A 21,687-nucleotide genomic window follows, 5' to 3' on the forward strand; every position below is an offset into this window, starting at 1 on the left:
TGAAAATCCACTGATGGCAATCTGGATAAAAGATATTTGGGTGGGGGCAGAATTAATTGAATGCTGCACTCAGTATAATGGTCAAACCTGGATGATCAAATATATAGTCAACTAACTGTGCAATTCATATTTTTTTAATTAAAATACGTTAACTACTTTAGATTTATAGATTTTATAGATTTTATTAATATTTGTAGGCCGCCCTTTTCCCTGAGGGGACTCAGGGCGGCTCACATAAAATCAGGGAGGGGGAATACAAGACAATGACAAAGACACATATAATAAAAGTAATAAGCAACATACATTCATCATTCGGGAGGGGCGGCTATCCTTGTCCCCAGGCCTGACGGGCTAGCCAGTTCTTAAGGGCTGTGCGGAAGGCCTGGACGGTGGCGAGGGTACGAATCTCCACGGGGAGTTCGTTCCAAAGGGTCGGGGCTACTACTGAGAAGGCCCTCCTCCTTGTGGTTGCCAGCCGGCACTGGCTGGCCGATGGAATACGGAGGAGGCCCAACCTGTGAGATCTAATTGGTCGCAGGGAGGTAATTGGCAGAAGGCGGTCTCTCAAGTATCCAGATCCACTACCATGCAGGGCTTTATGGGTGACTAATAGCACCTTGAAGCGCATCCGGAGATCGACAGGTAGCCAACGCAGCTCGCGGAGGATAGGTGTTATGTGGGTGAACCGAGGTGCACCCACAATCACTCGCGCGGCCGCGTTCTGTACTAGCTGAAGTCGCCGGATGCTCCTCAAGGGCAGCCCCATGTAGAGCACATTGCAGTATTCCAGCCTAGAGGTCACAAGGGCCCGAGTGACTGTTGTGAGTGCCTCCCGATTCAGGTAGGGTCGCAACTGGCGTACCAGGCGAACCTGGGCGAATGCCCCCCTGGTCACAGCCGTCAGGTGGTGGTCAAACGATAGCTGTGGATCCAGGAGGACTCCCAAGTTGCGAACCCTCTCTGAGGGGTGTAAAATTTGACCCCCCAGCCTGAGTGATGGAATATTGGTCGAATCTTTGGGAGGAAAACACAACAGCCACTCGGTCTTTTCTGGGTTGAGCACAAGCTTGTTAACCCTCATCCAGTCCATAACGGCCTCAAGGCCTCGGTTCATCACGTCTGCCGCTTCATTGAGTTGGCACGGGGCGGACAGATACAACTGGGTATCGTCCGCATATTGATGGTATCTGATCCCGTGCCTACGGATGATCTCTCCCAGCGGTTTCATGTAGATGTTGAATAGTAAGGGGGATAAGACCGAGCCCTGAGGCACCCCATATGTTAGGGGCCTAGGGGACGATCTCTGCCCCCCCACCAACACCGACTGCGACCTGTCCGAGAGGTAGGAGGAGAACCACCGCAACACGGTGCCTCCCACTCCCACCTCCCGCAGTCGTCGCAGAAGGATACCATGGTCGATGGTATCGAAAGCCGCTGAGAGGTCAAGGAGGACCAGGATGGAGGAATGTCCTCCATCTCTGGCTCTCCAGAGATCATCGGTCAATGCGACCAAAGCGGTTTCTGTGCTGTAACCGGGTCTGAAGCCTGACTGGAAGGGGTCGAGATAGTTTGCTTCCTCCAAGGACCGTTGGAGCTGGAAGGCCACCACCTTCTCAACAACCTTCCCAAGGAAGGGAAGGTTGGAGACTGGGCGATAGTTATTAAGAACAGCTGGATCCAGAGATGGCTTCTTTAGGAGGGGTCTCACCACCGCCGCTTTCAGTGCGGCGGGGAAGTTCCCCTCCCGAAGAGAGGCGGTAACAACCGCCTGGATCCAGCCTCGTGTCACCTCACTGCTGTTAGCAACCAGCCATGAGGGACACGGGTCCAGTACGCAGGTGGAGGCACTTACAGCCCTCATGGCCTTGTCCACATCCCCGGGGGTAACATCCTGAAACTCAACCCAGAGATGTTCTACTTGATCCTCTTGTGCCTCGGCTGGAACTGCGGGGATGGAGTCCAAGTCCGACCGAAACCGAGCAATTTTGTCCGCTAAGAATTGGGCATAATCCTCAGCTCTGCCCTGCAAGGGTTCCCCCGCTTCCCTTTTATTTAATAGGGAGCGGGTTATCCTAAACAGACTTTAATGACAACTTTAATGACAACTTTAATGACAAAAATCTCACAATGCAGTATAAAAAATTATCAGATTTACTTTTATGCATTACACAATAATATAGACAGTAGTAATATAGTATCTATAAACCCAATTTAAATCTTTTTATTCCACAGTTATAAACACATAAGATTTCCTCCTCTGTTCCTCAATTATAATTTTTAAAAAAAAGGTTAGCACTCATGATCAATGTTTCCTCTAATTTTTTTTCAGTGTGTGCGGAAAAGTATAGTGTTCGAGCGCCACATTTTCATGCCTGAGCGCCTGAATTTTTTTTAGCATATAATATTTTCCAGTTTTTGTTCTATCGCCTTGTGTTGTTTTTGCATAAAATCCTTGGTGCTTCGGAACATCAGCTCCATCTCGCTTAAAATTCCACACATTTCCGCCTTAAGTTGTATACTTTATTTTAGTAGATCCCACTTTTAGCCAAAAGTTCAGGAACCATTTATTCAAAGCTGAGCTTATACAAATCACAATTCTTTATATCTCATAAATATTCAGTCAAATCCATTTAAATAGATCAGAAGGTTATCCAAACTTCCTCAAATCACTTTTGTGGTTTCAATCATGTAACATTCATGGGTCTTTTAATTGAAGATCTTATTTAAATATTCACATCTCCAGTAATCTTAGGGTAGTTGAATGTAATCCAATAAGTATTTTCACAGTCCTTTAAATGGTTATTCTCAGATTTGTATATTTTTCCTCTCTTCAGCAGATGGCACTCTCTACTTCACGATGTTGTTATTGAGATGTCTGATTTTAATTATGATTATTTCAAATTATAATTCAAGTGAAAAAGCAGTGTTATTTTTTTTGAATCCATAGTTCTAGCATTTTAAAATGCCTTCTCAATATCACTTCTCACTTTGAGAGTACAGTTTACTGTATTTTTAAAGAATAAATTGTTTCCTCTCCCTTTAAACCTTCTTTTAATCGCTTAATCACTTTAACAAGTAGCTCTAAGTCAAAAGCTCCTCCAAATTTCTTTGGGATTAAAATTTGAATAGAAAGAGGTCTTCTCACCCAGTTCACACATTGTTCACCAAAGTCCGCTCCTCCACTGGGCTTAGATAGTCATCTGCTGTCCCGGCTTTGTGAGGCTGCCTCTTCTCCTTTTCATGGCATAGAGAGAAAAAGCCCCAGGGCTCAGCAGGTGAGTTCCAATCTCTCCTGCGACCACTCACAGCGCCCCTCCTTAGCTTCGCTGCCCCTACAAGATGGCTTTGGCTCCTTTAGGAGCCCAAAAACAGGGGGAGGCCACCACAGGAACAGAGAACTCCATTCCCCGTGACTGGTAATGCTGGGAAGCTCCACCCCTTCTCCCAGTGGCACAACAAACTTCTCTTTCAGTTCACATGGGACTTCACCTCACCAACCCACTTCCCCAATCCAAATGCCATGCCCCACCCTCCCTGTTACTATGGCAGCCAATAGTAAGCATGCTGCAAATTCGAACCCCATGCTGGAGATCTGGTTGACACTTGCAAACAGAAGAACACTGACACCCCCTAAACTCCACTGCAGATGTTACCTAGTCTGGTAATGGAATGTTCAGAAACCAACCCACAAGCTCAGAGAACGAACCTTCATCCTCATCTTACACCTGAATTACAGATATTCGCCTCGATTGCAAAACTTAATATAACCCCTAGTTGAATACTAGATTCTTCCCTTGCAAAGCAGGTCTGATATTTATAAGCTTGTATATGTGTTTGCAAACCTAATTGATCTATTGTACATTACATATATCAAAGAAGGAATTGTTAACAAGTTAAACAACAGCAAAGTTAAAATTCAAAGTAGGAGTATGATGTAGTTGCCATTACCAAAACTTGGTGGGATGAAACTCATGACTGGAATGGACTGATAGAAAGATATAAACCACGGGTGTCAAACTTACACCATCGTCACATGATGTATCAAGACATTTCCTCCCTTTGTTAAACCAAGGGTGCGCATGGCCAGCACGTGACACATGTGGCCTATGAGCTGTGAGTTTGACACCCATGATAAAAATGGTTCAAAAGCAACAGACCTAGAGGAGAGGAGGTGAAGTTGCATTATATACATCTCTATAGAAATGCACAAAATCAAGAATGAAAGCCTCCTAGAAGCCATGTGGGTCAATATAAAAGGGAAAAAGAATGACATTGCCATAGGTGTATACTACAAGCCATCCAACCAAGCAGAAGAAATAGATGAAGTTTTTGCTAATCGGGTAACAAATGTACTGTAAATAGGAAACAGACCATAGTAGTAATGCGGGTGAGAAGTTGAAATGAAGAGGCACAGAACTCCCTATGTTTTTGCCACAGAACCATTGTTAAAACACCCAAACCCATTTGTAATTGCTTGCCATTGTTGATCTGTGTGTGTGTGTGTGTGTGTGTGTTTATTTTTTACCTTTCCAGGTCCGTTCTTCTTTTGAGGGGGCAGCATGTCAAGAGTGAAACATAGGCAGCTCCGTGCCTCTCCATTTCAACTGGTCATTACAGTAAGGGAAGTGGGAGATGTTGACTATGAATGGGTTAATTGGGAGAAATGAAACCTCTGCTGTTCAATGGGAACTTGCAAGACACTGAAAACTTTTCTTTTTCTAGCAGATTTTTATTATTATTTTTTCCCTTCTACAACACCTTACAGTCATTACATCAACATTGTTATGTCACCATATCTTTACAGGTCAATAATATTTCACGTCTATATTTACACACTTTATAAACATTTCTATATATATTTTTATATATGTGTGTTTTTTTATTTGTGCTGATAAATAAATAAAGGGAGACTAGTATAGATCTATTTCAAGCTATTTAGCTCTCATCGGCTAGCCATACCCTTACTGGGATTCGAACCTATATATATATATATATATATATATATATATATATATATATATATATATATATATATATATATATATATATATATATATATACCGTATATACTCGAGTATAGGCCGACCCGAATATAAGCCGAGGCACCTAATTTTACCACAAAAAACTGGAAAAGTTATTGACTCAAGTATAAGCCTAGGGTGGGAAATGCAGCAGCTACCGGTAAATTTCAAAAATAAAAATAGATACCAATAATGTTTTTGAATATTTATTTCAAAGAAAAACAGTAAACTAGCGGTGTATTCAATGAAATACTTCACTCACCTCATGATGCTGATGTCCCGCTGTGATGATGATGTCCCGTGCAGCCGCGGGAGCGATGTCCCGCCTCCTATGACACACAGCACAGTGATTCCTATCATTGGATCACAGTACCAGAGGAGGTGGGACATTGCTATGTGGCTGCTTGCCATAACAAGGAGGAGGTGGGACATCGTTGCAGAGCGGCAGGAGGGGGAGGAAGGGGAATCGTAAGACAGCCCTGAATTACATTAGAACGTGAGGAGGGGGGATGGTGCGGTGCGCGCTGCGCGGCAAACTGACACAGAGGGAGGGGAAACTCACAGGGGCACTGGGCCATTCACGAGTGTCACCCAGCGGCATGGCCCTGCCCCTTTTTCTCCTCCATTTCGGGCAAATTTTTCACTGACTCAAGTATAAGCCGAGGCGGCTTTTTTCAGCCCAAAAAGTGGGCTGAAAAACTAGGCTTATACTCGAGTATATACAGTATAGATATATATATATATATATATATATATATATATATATATATATATATATATATATATATATATATATATATATATATATATATATATATATATATATATATATTTAAAGTCACAACCCCTGGTATGCCCAAGTGTGGGAGGAAGGTCACACTTCCACTCTCTGTCATTAGGCTCGTCACAAGAGTCCATCCAGACAGAAACCCAATATTTTTTACTGTTGCCTTTTTTGTTACATTTGTTATATTTATGCTGATAAATAAATAAAGGGAGACTAGTATAGATCTATTTCAAGCTATTGAAAGGTTCGATTCCCAAAAACCTGGGTATGGCTAGCTGATGAGAGCTAAATAGCTTGAAATAGATCTATACTAGTCTCCCTTTATTTATTTATCAGCATAAATATAACATATATATATATATATATATATATATATATATATATATATATATATATATATATATATATATATATATATATATATATATATATATATATATATATATATTGTTTTTTGGCTTAATTAACTTTATTCTTGTTTTGCAGCCATTTGTACCAATCGTTCCAAATTTCACAATATTCTTACTCTTCTTTATCTTTTAATTTCAGTGTTAATTTGTCCATCTCTGCACAATCCAGAAACTGAAAACTTTTCAAGGTCATATCAACAGGTGTGCACAAGAGACCAGATGGTTCTCAGAACAAAGAGAACCTGTTTACATGGTCTAAGGGGAAGGCTGGGGGCTGGGCTGGGGCATTCAGGGTTTAATATTGTGAACTGATGCCTTAGAATGTTATGATACTAAAAGGACCTACCATATTTCCCCAAAAATAAGCCCTAGTTAAGATCCCGCGCACTCTATTGCACCTGGTTGCACCGGGGGGGGGGCGAGGCACATGGGTAAAAATCAAGCTAGGGTGGGGATGGTGGGGTGGAACTGATTATCTTTGGACAGTTGCAGCCAGGCTTTGCACACCCCAATACCTGCCTTGCCTTGCTGGCCCACTTCTTCTGCAGCTGCTTGCACGCGCTCCCCACCCCCCGGCCTCTGCTTTGCTGCCAGAGGCCTTCAGTAAAGGCCTCTGCAGCTAATAAAAGAGCTCTGGATTGACACACACAGTGCCCCCTGGTCTCCATTTCACCCTCAGAGGCCTTCAGGAAAGGCCTCTACAGCCGAGAAATGAGCTCTGGATTGATGCATACAGCGCCCCTGATCTCTGTTTCACCATCGGAGGTGCCGTCAGAGCTCGTTTCTCGGCTGCAGAGGCCCCTGCAGAGGGGCCACTGTGCGTGAGTGGTGGCAAGCAGCCGCAGAAGAAGTGGGGCGGCAATGATTCCTCCCATATTTGGGCATACCAGGGATTGTGACATAATACATACCTATTTCCCTGGCTTAGCTGATAAGTGTGAAAATGGTCGCTGTGAAAAATGGTCATCAGTCACTTTTTTCAATGCCATTGTAACTTTGGTCACTATACCACCTTTCTTGCCACAGTTCTTAAGTGAATCTTAAGTGAAGATGTTATATCTTAAGTGAATCTTAAGTCTTAAGTAAAGATGTTATACAGTAGAACCTCTGGTCACGAACGCTTCTGACCAAAATATTCACATTCTCTCCCCCCCCAACTGCTGATTTCCCCTTCTGCACCATTTTTTTTGTAAGCGCCAAATTTCCAAAATTAGGTTTGATTCATGACCAAATCAGTTTGCGACCAAAGTTATGGAACGAATTATAGTTGTGACTGTATTCATGCCTTTACATACTCTATATCACCTCAAAATGTTGCACAGCCTTCATAAGTTTCTAATACAGATAAAATTAAATACTTTTACATAAAAAAGTAAAATTAACCTGGCTGGAAAATCCTATGCCTGTCTTGCTATTGTTACTGACACACTTGCTGCAGTATTTGATGGCTAAAAGAAAAAAATATATTGTTAAAGTGCGTATTATGTTCACTCCCATGTCTTGTCCGCTGCGTTGATTTTGAATTCATTAAAATGGCTTATTTTACATCAAATCCCTCTCATATTATTCTCCTATGTTCAATAAACCCTAAGAGACAGCATACTATACATGAAATTCCTGTAACTGTATATTTAGTAAATTGTGGAGCTGAGTTTATCCAATTAACTCAGTTTTTGGACTTGAGTAATCACATACAATAAAAGAAAGAAAACTATTTAGAATGAAGTGTAGTTGGCTATTTGTGATTAAGGGTGTCATGCAGAAACAATTATAGTTTTGATCAGGAAAAACCCTTTTGTTCTGAAAGTACTGAGACAGAGAGAGAGGGGGATTAGACAGGGTGTCTTTTGTCTTGCCCAGGTTAGGATTTCTTAAGCAAATCCACTGGGCTTTCAACATGAAGCCAGAAAATCGGGACTTTTTTAAAAGGCGGAGGGACGTGGGAAAAATTGCTATAAAGCGTGCTTGTCACGCTGAAATCGGTACGTCTGATCACCCTAATCTTTCCTAGCCTCTCATTCATAAAACCAGGAGCCTCTTGCCTTTTTTTTATAACTTTCAATTAGAAAAAAAAAAGAATCAGGTCACCCCCTGAAGAGGAAAATATGTAAACACAACAACGGATAGAGAGGATGGAGGGAGGAGTAGAAGGAAAGATAGGAAGGAGAGGAGAAAGGAGAGGAATAGGAGAGAGGGAAAAGCAGAGGAAGAATTTGAGGAAATGTAAGAGTAGGAGAGAGGGGAGGAAAGGGAAGAAGAGGGGAAGGGTAGAGGAGAGGAAGGGGAAGGAGAGAAGGGAAAGGAGAGGAGGAAGGAAGGAAGGAGAGAAGAAAGGGAAGAAAGGGGGGAAGGAAGGAGGGAAGGAAGGAGAGAAGGAGAGAAGAAAGGAGGGAAGGAAGGAGGGAAGGAAGGAGAGGAGAGAAGAAAGGAGGGAAGAAAGCAGGGAAGGAAGGAAGAAGAAATAGGATTGTTGTAAAATAAGATGGGTTTATGGGATGGTAAGAAAGCAATTTCAATTATATTGTCAACTGTAGGGAAGAAAAATTGTTACAAATACATAGTATTAATAACAGTTATGAGATCATATAATTGTGAATGTATATATGGGAAATAAAATTTTCTTTAAAAAAAAAAAACCAGGACGAAAGCGACGAAATCACCAGCTTGGTGGCAAGGAGATAAAGAATTCCTGACCATTCAACATGCCATCTTGAGGGAAGAGTCCCTTCCTTTCTCCTTACGCTGGATGGTCCACTGGTGCTGCAAAGAGGAGGAAAAAAAACAGGCAGGGTCAGTCTGGGAGGGAGCCACGAGGAGGAATCACACTGTCCAGGCTGAGGGATCAGCAAAAATCAGCCCAGAGAAGGAATAGAAACAGCAGCTTCAAGAGAGGGATCAGCTGGGTGGGATTTTCCAAAACACAAGAGAGAGGGGCAGGGCTGGGACTGGCTCCTGAGGTGGGTGGGAATCTGTCTAACTCATATGGATGTATTCCCTGAAGTACACAAATCCAATTCTACTCCCTGTTGCCCCCAGAGACAAAGTGCAAATGGATTCACGGCCTCCAGAGAGTCCAGCTTTTCCTTCAATATCTGGAGAGAGGGATTCCCAGATGGGATCAAGGAGGGGAGAGAAGCCCATGGTTGTAGGACCCTCAAGAAGTTCTTCATCTTCCCCTTCCCTCCCCCTTACACTGGGGACGCTCTGATCTCCTCTTTGCAGGTCTCTGAGCCTCCTTATCCAGTCAGATCCTGGGGGGCCTTGCAGAATAAGAGGTTGGGGGCAGGCAGACCCCTCCCCGGAGCCCCTCTGAATCTCCCCCAAATTCCTTACCTTGCAATGTTTGAGATGAATAGGAGAAGAGGGTTCCCCCAAAGTATCTTCACCATCAGTTGGTCCTTGGACCTCAAAGCCCTCCCCTCCTCCCTCTCCCCCGCATACAGCCCTCACTGGGGCTACTCACCTGTGAGGAGGCCGAAGCTGCTAAATGGCCTGGTTCTTCCCTGCATTGGAGAAAAAGACACAGAGTGAGTCTCTGCCTTGTCTGGATCCTCTGAGGAGGATCTCTTTCTCTTCACCATTAAACCTCTGCAGCTTCATGGATCTCTTAAAGGAGACCAGGCCATGTGACCAAAACAGGTCTCTTAACGGTTAGGGCTCGTGGCATTATAAGGTGGTTTCCTTATTTCCCATTCCAGAGCTAAAGGGCTCCTTGCTCCAAAGCAAATGCCATGTAATCTCTAGGGCCGCCTTCCCTCGACGGTTGGGAAGGAGGTTGGAAATCCAACAGGGAGAGTTTCCCTTTCTCCTCTGCAGGAACAAACCAGTGCAATGACAGTAACTCTGTAACTTTCTTAGAAATCAAGGAAAGGAGGGGAGGGGAGAATAAAGTTGATTTTTTTATACAGAGCAAAAGGAAGAAAAAGAAAAAAAGTGAGAACAGAATTGTCAGAATGGAAGGGAAAATGGAGACTTTGCTAACAGAAAAACACAGATACTGACATCCACCCTAAACTCCGCTGAAGATGTTACCTAGCCCGGTAACGAAACCCACAAGCACAGAGAACCAACTTTCCACCCCCCACTTTGGTAACCCCTAGGGATAAGCAAAACAAAACCAAAAACAGTAATTTCCCTATTTCCTTTTCAATGAGGAACCTTTTCGCCTACTATTCATATGCTGATGTAAATTAAAGTTAATCCTTCATTTATTATCCTCCAAGTAAACAGGGGAGGTAAAGGTAAAAGTTTCCCTCACACATATGTGCTACTTGTCCCCGACTCCAGGGGGCGGTGCTCATGCCTGCTTTATTAAATTGGAACTTTAAGCATAGTTTTGGCTTCGACTCTGATTTAATTTTACATGGTATTTTAAACGCTGACACTCCGTTTCAAAGTTGAAGAGCCAGCATTGTCCGAAGACATCTCCGTGGTCATATGGCCGGCATGACTAAATGCCAAAGGTGCATGGAACACTGTTACCTTTCCATCAAAGGTGCTTTCTATTTTTCTACTTGCACTTTTTATGTGTTTTCAAACTGCTATGTTGGCAGAAGCTGGGACAAGTAACGGGAGCTCACTCCATTATGCAGCGCTAGGGATTCGAACCGCCGAACTACCGACCTTTCTGATTGGCAAGCGCAGCATCTTAGCCACTAAGTCCCAATCCTGATGTTAATAAAGTTTAAAGTTAATCCTTCATGAACAATTGTCCTACGAGTAAACGGGGAGGGGGGGGGCACAAGTTTCCAATCAACGTAATCGCTTAATTATATTGGGTGGAAAAATGTGAGGAGTGACCGTACTAATTTAAGACTCAATCTCAATAGATTTATAAACACTTAGTCCCAGTCCTGCCAGAATAAATCCTGGTTTCACTAGAACCACTCATAGAAGGAACACATGGAGGATGTTTTAGGACACTCTTTAAAAACAGAGGAGGGCCTCTCTTTTCAATCTTCCCCCTTCCCCGCCTGCCAAAAGTTCTTGCTAAGAAACAGAATAGCTCTTGTTTATTCAGGAGCAACTCCCACTGACTTACCCAGCTCCAATTGTTGGCTCCTTTGTCACTTGCTAGAAAAAAAAGGAAAAAAAACTGGGAGTTAATTTAATTAATTTAGAGACACATACAGAGAGACACACAGAGAGACAGAGACACCCACCAATACATTCAAAAGAATTGACTCAAGCTGCTTTAGCTAAGAGACACTGGAAATAACCCTTAATATGTATACACGTAATCCTCGACCTGTAACAGTTCATTTAGTGACAGTTTGAAATTAGAACCAATGTTTAGATGCAGACTTGGGGAAAAAAATAGGTTTCAGAAGCAGTTAAGCTGATCCAAAACTGAGAAGGCAAAAGACCTGCATTGTTAACATTTGTGGATGATATTTGTTACAGCTGTTGAGACTCTAGAAAAAGTGCAAAGAAGAGCAACAAAGATGATTAGAAGATTGGAAGTGAACACATATAAAGAAGGGTTGCTGGAATTGGGTATGTCTAGCTTAATGAAATGAAATACTGGGGTGACATGATAGCAGTGTCGTAATATCTGAGGGGCTGCCACAAAGAAGAGGGAGTCAAGCTATTCTCCAAAGCACCTGAGGGCAGGACAAGAAGCAACGGATGGAAACTAATCGAGGAGAGAAGCAACCTAGAATTAAGGAGAAATTTCCTGACAGTGAGAACAATTAATCAGTGGAACAACCTGCCTCCAGAAGTTGTGAGTGCCCCAACACTGGAAGTCTTTAAGAAAGTTGTTTCACAAGTCATCTAAAGATGCATTCAATTAATTAATACTATCTGGGTACATAACAAAAGAACAATCACAAATTTACTCCTTTGCAAAATAGCTTGAAAAGGATTTTCAGTTAAAGTGTCTAGGAGAAATAAAGAACGATTTAGGAGTAGAAATAAAAAAAACTACAAGAAGGAGGGTATGTTCTCCAAGTCAAAAGAAAACAGAACATTTGTTTTTTTTTAAAAAGTTTAATATGGAGCATGCAAACTCCTATTATGCTGTACCAGATTTTCAAACCATCAAAAATAGTACAGCCTGTAATCAGGAATTATATCAAGCGGTCCTAGGAAGTCTGCTTTACTACCACAATGGTCAAGGGCAGATATTGCCAATTCAGTCAGTATTTCAAGCCACTACACATCAATAGTGATAGCCCTTAGACTTATATACCACTTCACAGTGCTTTACAGACCTCTCTAAGCGGGTTAGAGTCAGCCTCTTGCCCCCCAAAATCTGGGTCCTCATTATACCAACTTGGAAGGAGGGAAGGCTGAGTCAACCTTGAGTCAGTCAGAATCGAACTGTCAAACTGCAGGCAGCTAGCAGGCAGCAGAAATAGCTTGCAGTAAAAAGGCGAAAGATTTATACATTTATAACTTCTACTTTATTAGAAGTAACATTAGAAGAAGAAAACGTTAAAGGTTGCATGATAGCGTGGGCCAAAAACTTTGGTTACAACATAGATCTAGTGGATTGGGAAAGAATTTTGAACACAAATTATAAACTAACACGATCAGCAGCACTTATATACAAAATGTTTTATCGTTGGCATTTATCACCAACAAGATTGGCTAAAATGTACCCAAACATGAAGCCGACCGGCTGGAAGTGTTAAAAAGTACAAGGGACCTATTATCACATATGGTGGACCTGCCCGGAAACACAAAAATATTGGACAAAAATTTGGAAATGGGTGCAAGAGATTACAGGAGAACAGATAAAATACAAACCTGAAATCTTTCTACTAGGAATAATCAAAGAGAAATATACAAAGAAAATTAAATACATATTAACGCATCTGCTAACTACAGCTAGAATAGCATTTGCCCAATGCTGGAAACAAAATAATACCCTCTCGGACGAATTAGTGATAAAAAAACTTTGGATTGTGCAGAGATGGACAAACACTGAAATTAAAAGATAAAGAAGAGTCGGAATATTATGAAATTTGGAATAATTGGTACAAATGGCTGCAAAACAAGAATAAAATTAATTAAGCCAAAAAACTATATATAAATATATATAGAACTGTATATAAAGGTGTGTAAATATAGAAGCAAAATATTATATACATGTACAGGTATGATGACCTAACAATGTTTTTTTTTTTATAATAAATGTTTTTTTAATTTTAATTGAAACAAGTACAGCATCTTTCTTTACATTTGTAGAAAATGTATCAATCGGTTACAAATCCTCCACGGTCAACAAACATAACTCATATTAACTTAAGCATTATTATATATCCATTTTCATTTGACTGTAATTATTATTTAAAAATATTAATACAAGTAATAATCTTGAACAATACCTGCCCACACCAGTGGGAAAAGAAAAAATCAAAAAGAAAAGGTAAAAAAAAAAATAGAACAGAAAAAAAAGACAAAAACGACAAAGGACAAGGCAGGAAAAAAGAACAAAACACAGGTATCTATTATAAACAAGAAGTATATCAACTGGTTACAACATGCTTTGGTGCTTCTCTTCCATTAACTCATATTAATTCAAATATCTTAACTCAAATGTTTACCAAATTAGCATCATTATATCTCCAGTTTTAATTACCTATAGTTATTTAAACATCCTTCATCCTTAGCTATGCCAAAGAATTAATCCATAACACATGCTGACATTTCATTTACTTACTTATAAAGTCCTCTATTTACATCAAATCCTCATATCCTATTTTAGCTGAGCATCCATAATATTTAGTTGTATCATATATCATAAGATTTTCCCAGTATTGATTAACATTTGATTGTATGTATTTTATTTAGTTTTTATAATAGTGATAATTATTATAATTAATACTCTTTATGGATAATCCAAAAGTGTTTTCTCATATCCAATTGTTATTTATCATGTCGACTCCACATTATATACATTACTATCAATATCAATTATTATTCAGCTATATCTGTTACAAAAGGAGCAATTAGGTTAGCTAGATTTCAATTGTATTCTTCAATCTATTAACCAATTCCACATTATATACATTACCATCAATATCAATTATTATTCAGCTATATCTATTACAAATTAAAGTAATCAGATTTAGCTAATTTTAAGTTATATTCTTCCATCTGTCAGCCTGTGTCTCTCCAACAGCCAATTGCCATTCGCTGAATAAGTTTACCAAATGTTTTTATAAGCAAGTCCAGACGAAGATATCTTCGCACCTTTTGGCTCTGAATGTCAGTGATGAAATAATAATGTTGTCCCGGGCTTGTAAAACTTTTCAAATTGACTTTAATTCTCCAGGGTAGAGTTTCCATTTCTCCTACACTCTGTCTCTTTAAATGAATCTTCTTTATAGCTCCCCCCCTCCTTTCTTCCTCTGAGATAGACCAGATGCCATTTCTCAAATTTTCCATTTGTATTTCAGGAACATTCAAACATTCAGCGATCTCAGTTTTTCCTTCATATTTTAAAATCAGATGATCCAATTTTCTTTCCAATCTCTGAAAAGAGTCAAAAAGCTCTCGACATGCGGAAAAAAGCATCTTGAATGAGACCTTAGAAGTATTTTCAGACGCCATGATGTGTCGCAGTTAAAAATTGCAAGTAAAGACACGCTGGAAACTGTGCAATCTTATCTGATCGTAAACACAGCCAGGTAATAAAAATGTCAGATCGTGAAGGGCTAATTAGTAGAAAGTTGACTTTACGATCCACTTAAAAAGAGTCAGTGAGGAGGGGTGCCGAAGCGTTCCTTGAAGCGTTTAAGAAATAAAGTAGCCACCAGCCATAAATCCATTAAAAAAAAGACCAATTCGCCGCTAGATTCTTCTATTTTTTGGTTTCAATTAGCTTAAGCTTTTAGTGCGGACAGTCTCTCTTGAATAATAAAATCAGCTTACCAGATGACATCGCTTCTACCATTCTTAGGGGCAACCTGCAGTTTCAGTTAGCATGCAGCTAATCCAAAAAGGAATTGGCACGAGGAGTTAATACCCCCCCCCCAGAGACTTTGCGAATGTCTCTGAGGTCCTGGGTCTCTCCTCACCTTCACTGTCGTCTCCGGGACAGCTAGGGTCCAAAGAACCCGACCAAAAAATCCTTTGGAATAGAGGAATTTCAGGAATAGCCTGAGACTCTGTCTTCTCACTGCTAAGCCCCGCCTTCTCTCGACCTAACAATGTTGATGTAATGACTGTAAGGTGTTGTAGAAGGGGAAAAAAAGAAAAAAAAAGAAATAGCTTGCAGTAGTGCATTCTAACCACTCTGACTCTTAAATGATTAAAACCTATACAACAGTGGTTAGGAATTAAAATAATAGTATGTTATGAAAAGTGGGAGTCCCAACCCCTGGCCCATGGCCCACTACCAGGACTTCAATCTTTTGGAACCGGGCTGAAGTGGCATGCGAGCCATACGTGTAAGCAATGGGTGAGCACTGTTGTGCGTGCTTGCTGCTCACACAAATGCAGCCCGCTCCATGTGTGGAACCATCCTCTCCCTCCCACGCCAATCCACAAAACTAATTTAAAGTGAACCATGGATTTGGGATGACATTTACAAGTGAACTGGAACTGGAAATGTATTGTAGACAATGATGTACAAGATAGACAGTCAACGTCAGGATTTGTTGTAATGTTTGCAATGTTTGGTTCAGTGGTGGGATTCCATTTTTTTACTACCGGTTCTGTGGGCATGGCTTGGTGGGCGTGGCATGACTTGGTGAAATGGCGGGGGAAGGATACTGTACAATCTCCATTCCCTCCCCACTCCTGGGGAAAGTTACTGTAAAATCCCCATTTCCTCCTGATCAGCTGGGACTTGGGAGGCAGGGAATAGATGGGGAGCGGGGCCAGTCAGAGGTAGTATTTACCGATTCTCCGAACTACTCAAAATTTCTGCTACTAATTCTCCAGAACCTGCTGAATACCACCTCTGGTTTGGTTGGAACGCCAACTAACCGGTTGGAAATGCAGAAAACAGACTTCAGTTGCCATTTCCACAGCTCAAGCAGAATCCATGACATTATCAGAATTGTGTTCAGATATAGCATGGTATATGTAATTGTTAAAGGGTTTGGATATTGAAGTGAAAGGAGCTGTGCCGGTGTTTGAAGATAACACAACATGTATACAAATGGCAAGAGAGAACCAGAAGCAAGCACGTTGACACAAAATATTGTAATGCCAGAGAAGCAGTGAAAGAAAATACAATTGACCTGGTTTATTGTCCATCAGAAAATAATTTAGTTGACCTCATGACAAACCCATTTAAGTATACAAAAACACAAGATTCTTAATAAAACAACTTGGTTTAAATGCTGTCCAGCTATAAATTGGAGGGGTGCTATGATATTGGATTTAGTAGGTGAGAGAGGAAAATGTACAATAGGCCAGAACACACAGTTGTAGTGGTTAGAAAGTGCTGACTCCTATTAAATGGAAAGGGGGGGGGGGAAGAAGGGGAAAACAGAAAATATTAAACATATAAGTATATATTCAAGAACGAGATATAAAGGGGGGGAAAACATACCTAGGGTAGACTAGTGAAGGTAAGGGAATAAGAAATGATACTAAATTGTTGTGGCCCAGCAGGAGCCGTTGAAGCTGCCACCAGACTCCGACAGCGAGGGGCCCTATGAGTCGGCTCTGGAGGACCCTGGACAGGGTTCCAACTCCGAGCAGGGCGCAGAGAGGCTGGTTCGCCACCAGGAGGCGCCTGAGCCTTGGACCAGTGGGGAGGAGACAAGGAAGAGTGATCCGGACACCAGCAGTGAGTTGTTCCTGGATGCCCGGCACCGAATAGCTAATAGGTGTCAGGAACAGTTATGCAAGTACAGGAGGTAATTGCACTCAGCTGGTGGTCATTAGGCTCCTCTCCAGACTATAAAAAGGACTGCTTGTGCACACGCCCCTTTTGCAGAAGTCAACGCAGGAACTAATGTTGGAGAACATGATTGTGAGTTTGGCAGGCTGGATTGTTGCCACGGCTTATCTGTGCTGGATTGCTGCCCAAGCTTGTCTGTGCCGGTTTGCTGCCAAGGACCTGTCTGTCTGTTAATTAAATGCCGTAACTTATCTTTGGCTTGGAGTGTGCTTTGGTGTGGAACGAGGGGGGTCAGAACACTAAATTATATTTGGGCTGACGGAAATACCATCCCAAGGAAACATAAACTGAGTTTTGAAATATACACCAACAATAATAGAAAAAGAAAGGGCGAGAGGCGGAGAGAAAGAAAGGAAGACGGGGGAAAGAAGAAAGAGGAAGGGGGAGAAAGAGAAGGAGAGAGGGTAGGGAGGGGAAGAGGAAGAGCAGGAGTAGGAGAAAGGGAAGGGAAGAAGGGAGAAGGAAGAAAGTAGAGAAGGGAGGGAGGGAGAAAAGGTGTTAGGAGGTGTTACAAAAGGAGGAAGGGATGGTAAATAAAGCAACCCAAATTCTACATTATAACTTATTAAATGAAATAATAAATGTATAAGAATTATAAATGTAAAGAAGAATACTAATTATGTGTATGTATACTTAAATGGTATGTAAGAGAATAAAAAAATAAAAATTCTTTGAAAAAAGAAAGTGCTGACTCATACATGAGGCAATCTACGCTAGGATTGGCTCCCGTAAGTATAAAGGGGGCGTTTCCCTTTTTTCCCTCCCTTTTTTCTTCTCCGTCTTCTGTAGGCTGTTTTAATTTGCCTCCCGATATTCCTGTGTCCCTGACTATCTTGCGTTTTTCTTTCTGGGTGATGGCAAAGGCGGCTGTAAATTTGAATAAAAAATATATATTTATTCATATTAAAAAAATACAAATTTGTGATAGTGACTTCACCTGGACAGGTGCTAAGCAATTCCTTGACAATGCAGATGGATCCAACGTTACTTTTTTCCAATCAGTTCGTGCTTAGAGAGCCTTTTTGGTGGGAGACCAAGAGGAGATCCAGCTGGTAACCACCAAAGCTCTCTCAAAATGCCTCTTTTTGATCAGTACTTTTACGGAGCTTCCTGATCATGTTATGGCCAAGCCTTCATTTCTGCCTACTTGGAAAACAGAGCAACTTCTCAATCGGAGGGATCTTCCACTCAGCCAGGTCTTCTCACTCTTCTCACTCTTTCGAGAGTTTCTCATATCAGCTGTTCCTCCGCTCACAAGAACAGCCCGGCCCATCCTCCTCAGCTTACTTCTCGGTCCTCTGCAGCGTCATGAGTTGCTCATGGCATTTGGAGTCACAGGAACACATACACACTTCTCAACTCATGGAGCCTCTGATCCCTACTCTGAGTGGGAGTCAACATGTCAAGCGGAAACAAACCACTCACTTTTTGCTGCTTTGTAGCCACCTTCACATTTCTCTGCAAGGAAAAAAAAAATCAGTGAAAAAAAGAATCCGTCAGAGATCATCCAGTCTCTCCCTCTGTAGGGGGAAAATCCCCAAGAGAGGTCTTCACAGTTGTTGAGTCACAACCTCTCCTAGCGATAAGCAGACACAGGAAAAACTACAGCAGGGGTGTCAAATTTGCATTGTCACATTGTTCGTCACGTGATGTATCACGTCTTTCCCCTTCGCTAAACCGGAGTGAGTGTGGCCAGAGCATGACGCATCCGGCACATGGGGCGCGAGTTTGACACCCCTGATCTACAGACTATAAACATCTGATTACAATTACAAACATCGAGAGCGATCTGCTGCCTCCAAGATGGAGGAGAAATGGGGGAAGCGAAAGCACCCAATTTTCATTGAAATCTGTATCTGCTGCCCTGTGACTAAAGCTTCTGAGTAAGACAGAAGTGTGATGCTTCCTCATAGCTCAGAAGAAGACAGGACTGTCAGAACCTCAAACTCAGCAGAGACTGGAGCCCAAAGACGGCTGGGGATAACAACACCCTGCTCAAGCAGGAGACCCTATATACCATTTTAGACAAATGGTTGTCCAGTTGCTTCTCCAGTGTTGGAGCACCCACAACTTCTGAAGGCAAGAAAACAGAAGGAAGCCAGGAAAAAGCCCCCCAAAGGGCTAGATTTGAGAGGAAACTCCCCATCTTCCTTCAATCACCCAGAAAAAGATACTTACTGAAGAATACCAGGATCCCAGCAATCACACACACCAGGACAAGGGCAGCCACAACACAGCCGATGATGACCCCCAGGTTGGATAATGAATTGGTTGGTTCTGAATTGGGAGAAAGAGCAGATCATTGAAGGAGAACCCCAAACAACCATCCCAAATAAGGGAGAGACTTAAGGCAGCCCAAGGACTGGAAATCCCCAATATTAATAAGTCTAGGGGTCTCATCTTCATATCCTTCTAACTGTAGCATGAAGACGCCTTGCTAACCGTTTAAAAGACATGTCCTCATGATACTGCCTTCTTCTCACACCAGCTCAGCATGAAGGCAGCTGATATACCTCTTTAGTTGTTTAGCTCAAAAACAGCAATTTGCAGTCTTGTGACTCTCAGCATTTATAGAAACAAAAACTTCAACAACACAATCATGTTATTATCTCTATCGATGGTTCGTCTGTCTATCCATATATCCATATATCATCTATAAAAACCATGGAACAATAAATGTTTGCTTTTTATAAGCTGTTCCGATATAACTCTGGGTGGAATTGGGCATTTTTCCTTACGTTTGAATGTTTGCATTTTATTTTTTAATCTCGTTTACCGTTTATTCTTTTTTTTAAAAAAAGCAGGTATACAGTTTTATTTTGTTTGCCTCTTGTAAAAATTGGAGCCAGTTGGGTCTAAAAGTGATGAAACCAGGCTACAAAGCAGGAGGCGGTGAATTGTAGTCCGGCTTTAGCTATAAAAGGCAGCTGGTGACCTTGGACCAATCTCTCCCTCTCTCTCTCTGTCTCTCTGTTGGTCTCCCTGTCTCTCTCTCTGTCTCTCTCTCTCTCATCCCAATCTACCTCAGAGTTGTTGTTATGTGGGAAAATAGGAGGATGAAGGTGTGTTGGATATTTATTTGCATCCTGCATTTATTACTTGTAAAAGTAATAAAGGCAGGATGCAAATAAATACCGTATTTTTTGGAGAACAAGACGCACTGTTTCCCCCCCCCCCCCTTGAAAGTGGGTGAAAATTTAAGTGCATCTTATAGACCAAATACGGGCATTTTTGGTCTCATGAACACCCGGTTGAGGAGGGGAACTTCAAATTTCTTTTTCACAAAACTCAGGATTCCCATTGAATAGCAGTCACGGAGCTTGTGAATTGATACTTAGTAAAGACACCAAAGGGATATTTTATGGTACCTGAAACATCCGCATAAACATTTTTAGTATCATGGTGATGACTATCAATAAAAGATTGATACTGGGTGCTGCTCTCCTCACTACCCCTGCTATACACTCCCCCCTGCCCAAATTTCTTTGGTTCCCCCGATGTGTGAGATACAGTTCACCAATGATCTGTACATACAAGACATGAATCCTATAATATTTTTTACCAATGGGGTCCGTGAATGTCTTATTTAATGCCGGTACTTTAGCCAGAGTTCCCCAACCTTTCCAGTTTGGTGGCCCAGAGCAAGGAGAGGGAGGGAATGATTTTGTGGGAGGGGTACGTGCAGGTGCATGTAGGCGCGCCTGTGATGTTCACAGCGACGCTCGCATGAGTGAGGCCACAAGCACCCGCAATCAAGCTACTGCAAGTGGGGCCATGAGCACCTGAGACGAGGCTTGAGTGGGGCCATGAGTACCCACAGCCACACTCATGCATGTCGGGCTGTGCGTGCGCACAGAGGCACGTGCACCAGCCAGCCACTTATGCGGCCTGCTGGCGGTTACCTCGTGGCCTGGTAGTGGGTCATGGCCCATAGAATGGGAACCCCTGCTTTAGGCTGAAACGGAATCCAGACAAGGTGGCTACCCCTTTCAAGGCCGTCCCAGCTAGCATTGACATGTAGCTTATCAAGACACTTGGGACTGTGTAGGTCAAGACATGGGCATTGGTCAGTCTCCCAAGTTTATTGAAGGCCTGTTCACACTGCTTTGCCCACTCTGCTTGAATTGACTCCCAGGACTACCTGGGCCCCTTATCCTGGTGGAGTTGACCCAAACTGTCAGACACATCCACTTCTTCCTCATTCTTCAACAGATCATGGAGAGGATGGGCTGTCTTCCCAAACCTTCAACAAACCTCTGATAGTTTGAGCAGAACCCTAGAAATGATCACAGTTCAGTCACATTTTGGGGTCTGGGCCAGGAAGTGATGGCCTCAAACTTTGTCGGGTCGGTTGATATCCCTTCTGCAGAGACGTGGCTGAGGTATGTGGCAGATGGTCAGTAAAACTGGCATTTCTCTAGAGACAGTTTCAACCCTTCTTCATGGAGGTAGTCAGAACCTTCTCTGTGTTCTCATGTTGTTCAAGAGTCTCACCAAACACGATATCGTCTAAGTACACCAGCACCTCTATCAGATTCATGTCTTCTACTGGCCTTCCATAAATTGCTGAAAAGCTGCTGAAAACCCTTGAGGCATCTGATT

General features: G+C 42.1%; 2 protein-coding genes across 6 annotated transcripts in view; both read right to left on the bottom strand.

Annotated features, from left to right (window-relative positions):
• Positions 1-21,687, bottom strand: part of LOC116503386 (H-2 class I histocompatibility antigen, Q9 alpha chain-like) — a 504,076-nt gene that overhangs the window by 454,800 nt on the left and 27,589 nt on the right. The window contains exons 5-9 of one of the 5 annotated variants that reach the window (XM_032209771.1): positions 19,264-19,362; positions 18,511-18,543; positions 11,260-11,291; positions 9,682-9,721; positions 8,783-8,978 (exon numbers count right to left, since the gene is read on the bottom strand). The exons of the other annotated variants lie outside the window; for them this stretch is intronic. Coding sequence (XP_032065662.1) covers positions 8,956-8,978; positions 9,682-9,721; positions 11,260-11,291; positions 18,511-18,543; positions 19,264-19,362 — 227 coding nt within the window. The 3' untranslated portion in view covers positions 8,783-8,955. Of the gene's footprint in view, positions 1-8,782; positions 8,979-9,681; positions 9,722-11,259; positions 11,292-18,510; positions 18,544-19,263; positions 19,363-21,687 lie in introns of those variants that run through there. 5 annotated transcript variants of the gene reach the window in all.
• LOC116503420 (major histocompatibility complex class I-related gene protein-like) overlaps positions 1-21,687 on the bottom strand; it is a 465,627-nt gene that overhangs the window by 384,049 nt on the left and 59,891 nt on the right. The gene's annotated exons all lie outside the window — the stretch shown is intronic.

This window comes from Thamnophis elegans, chromosome 2 (genome assembly GCF_009769535.1).
Source record: "Thamnophis elegans isolate rThaEle1 chromosome 2, rThaEle1.pri, whole genome shotgun sequence".
Taxonomy (NCBI): domain Eukaryota; kingdom Metazoa; phylum Chordata; class Lepidosauria; order Squamata; family Colubridae; genus Thamnophis; species Thamnophis elegans.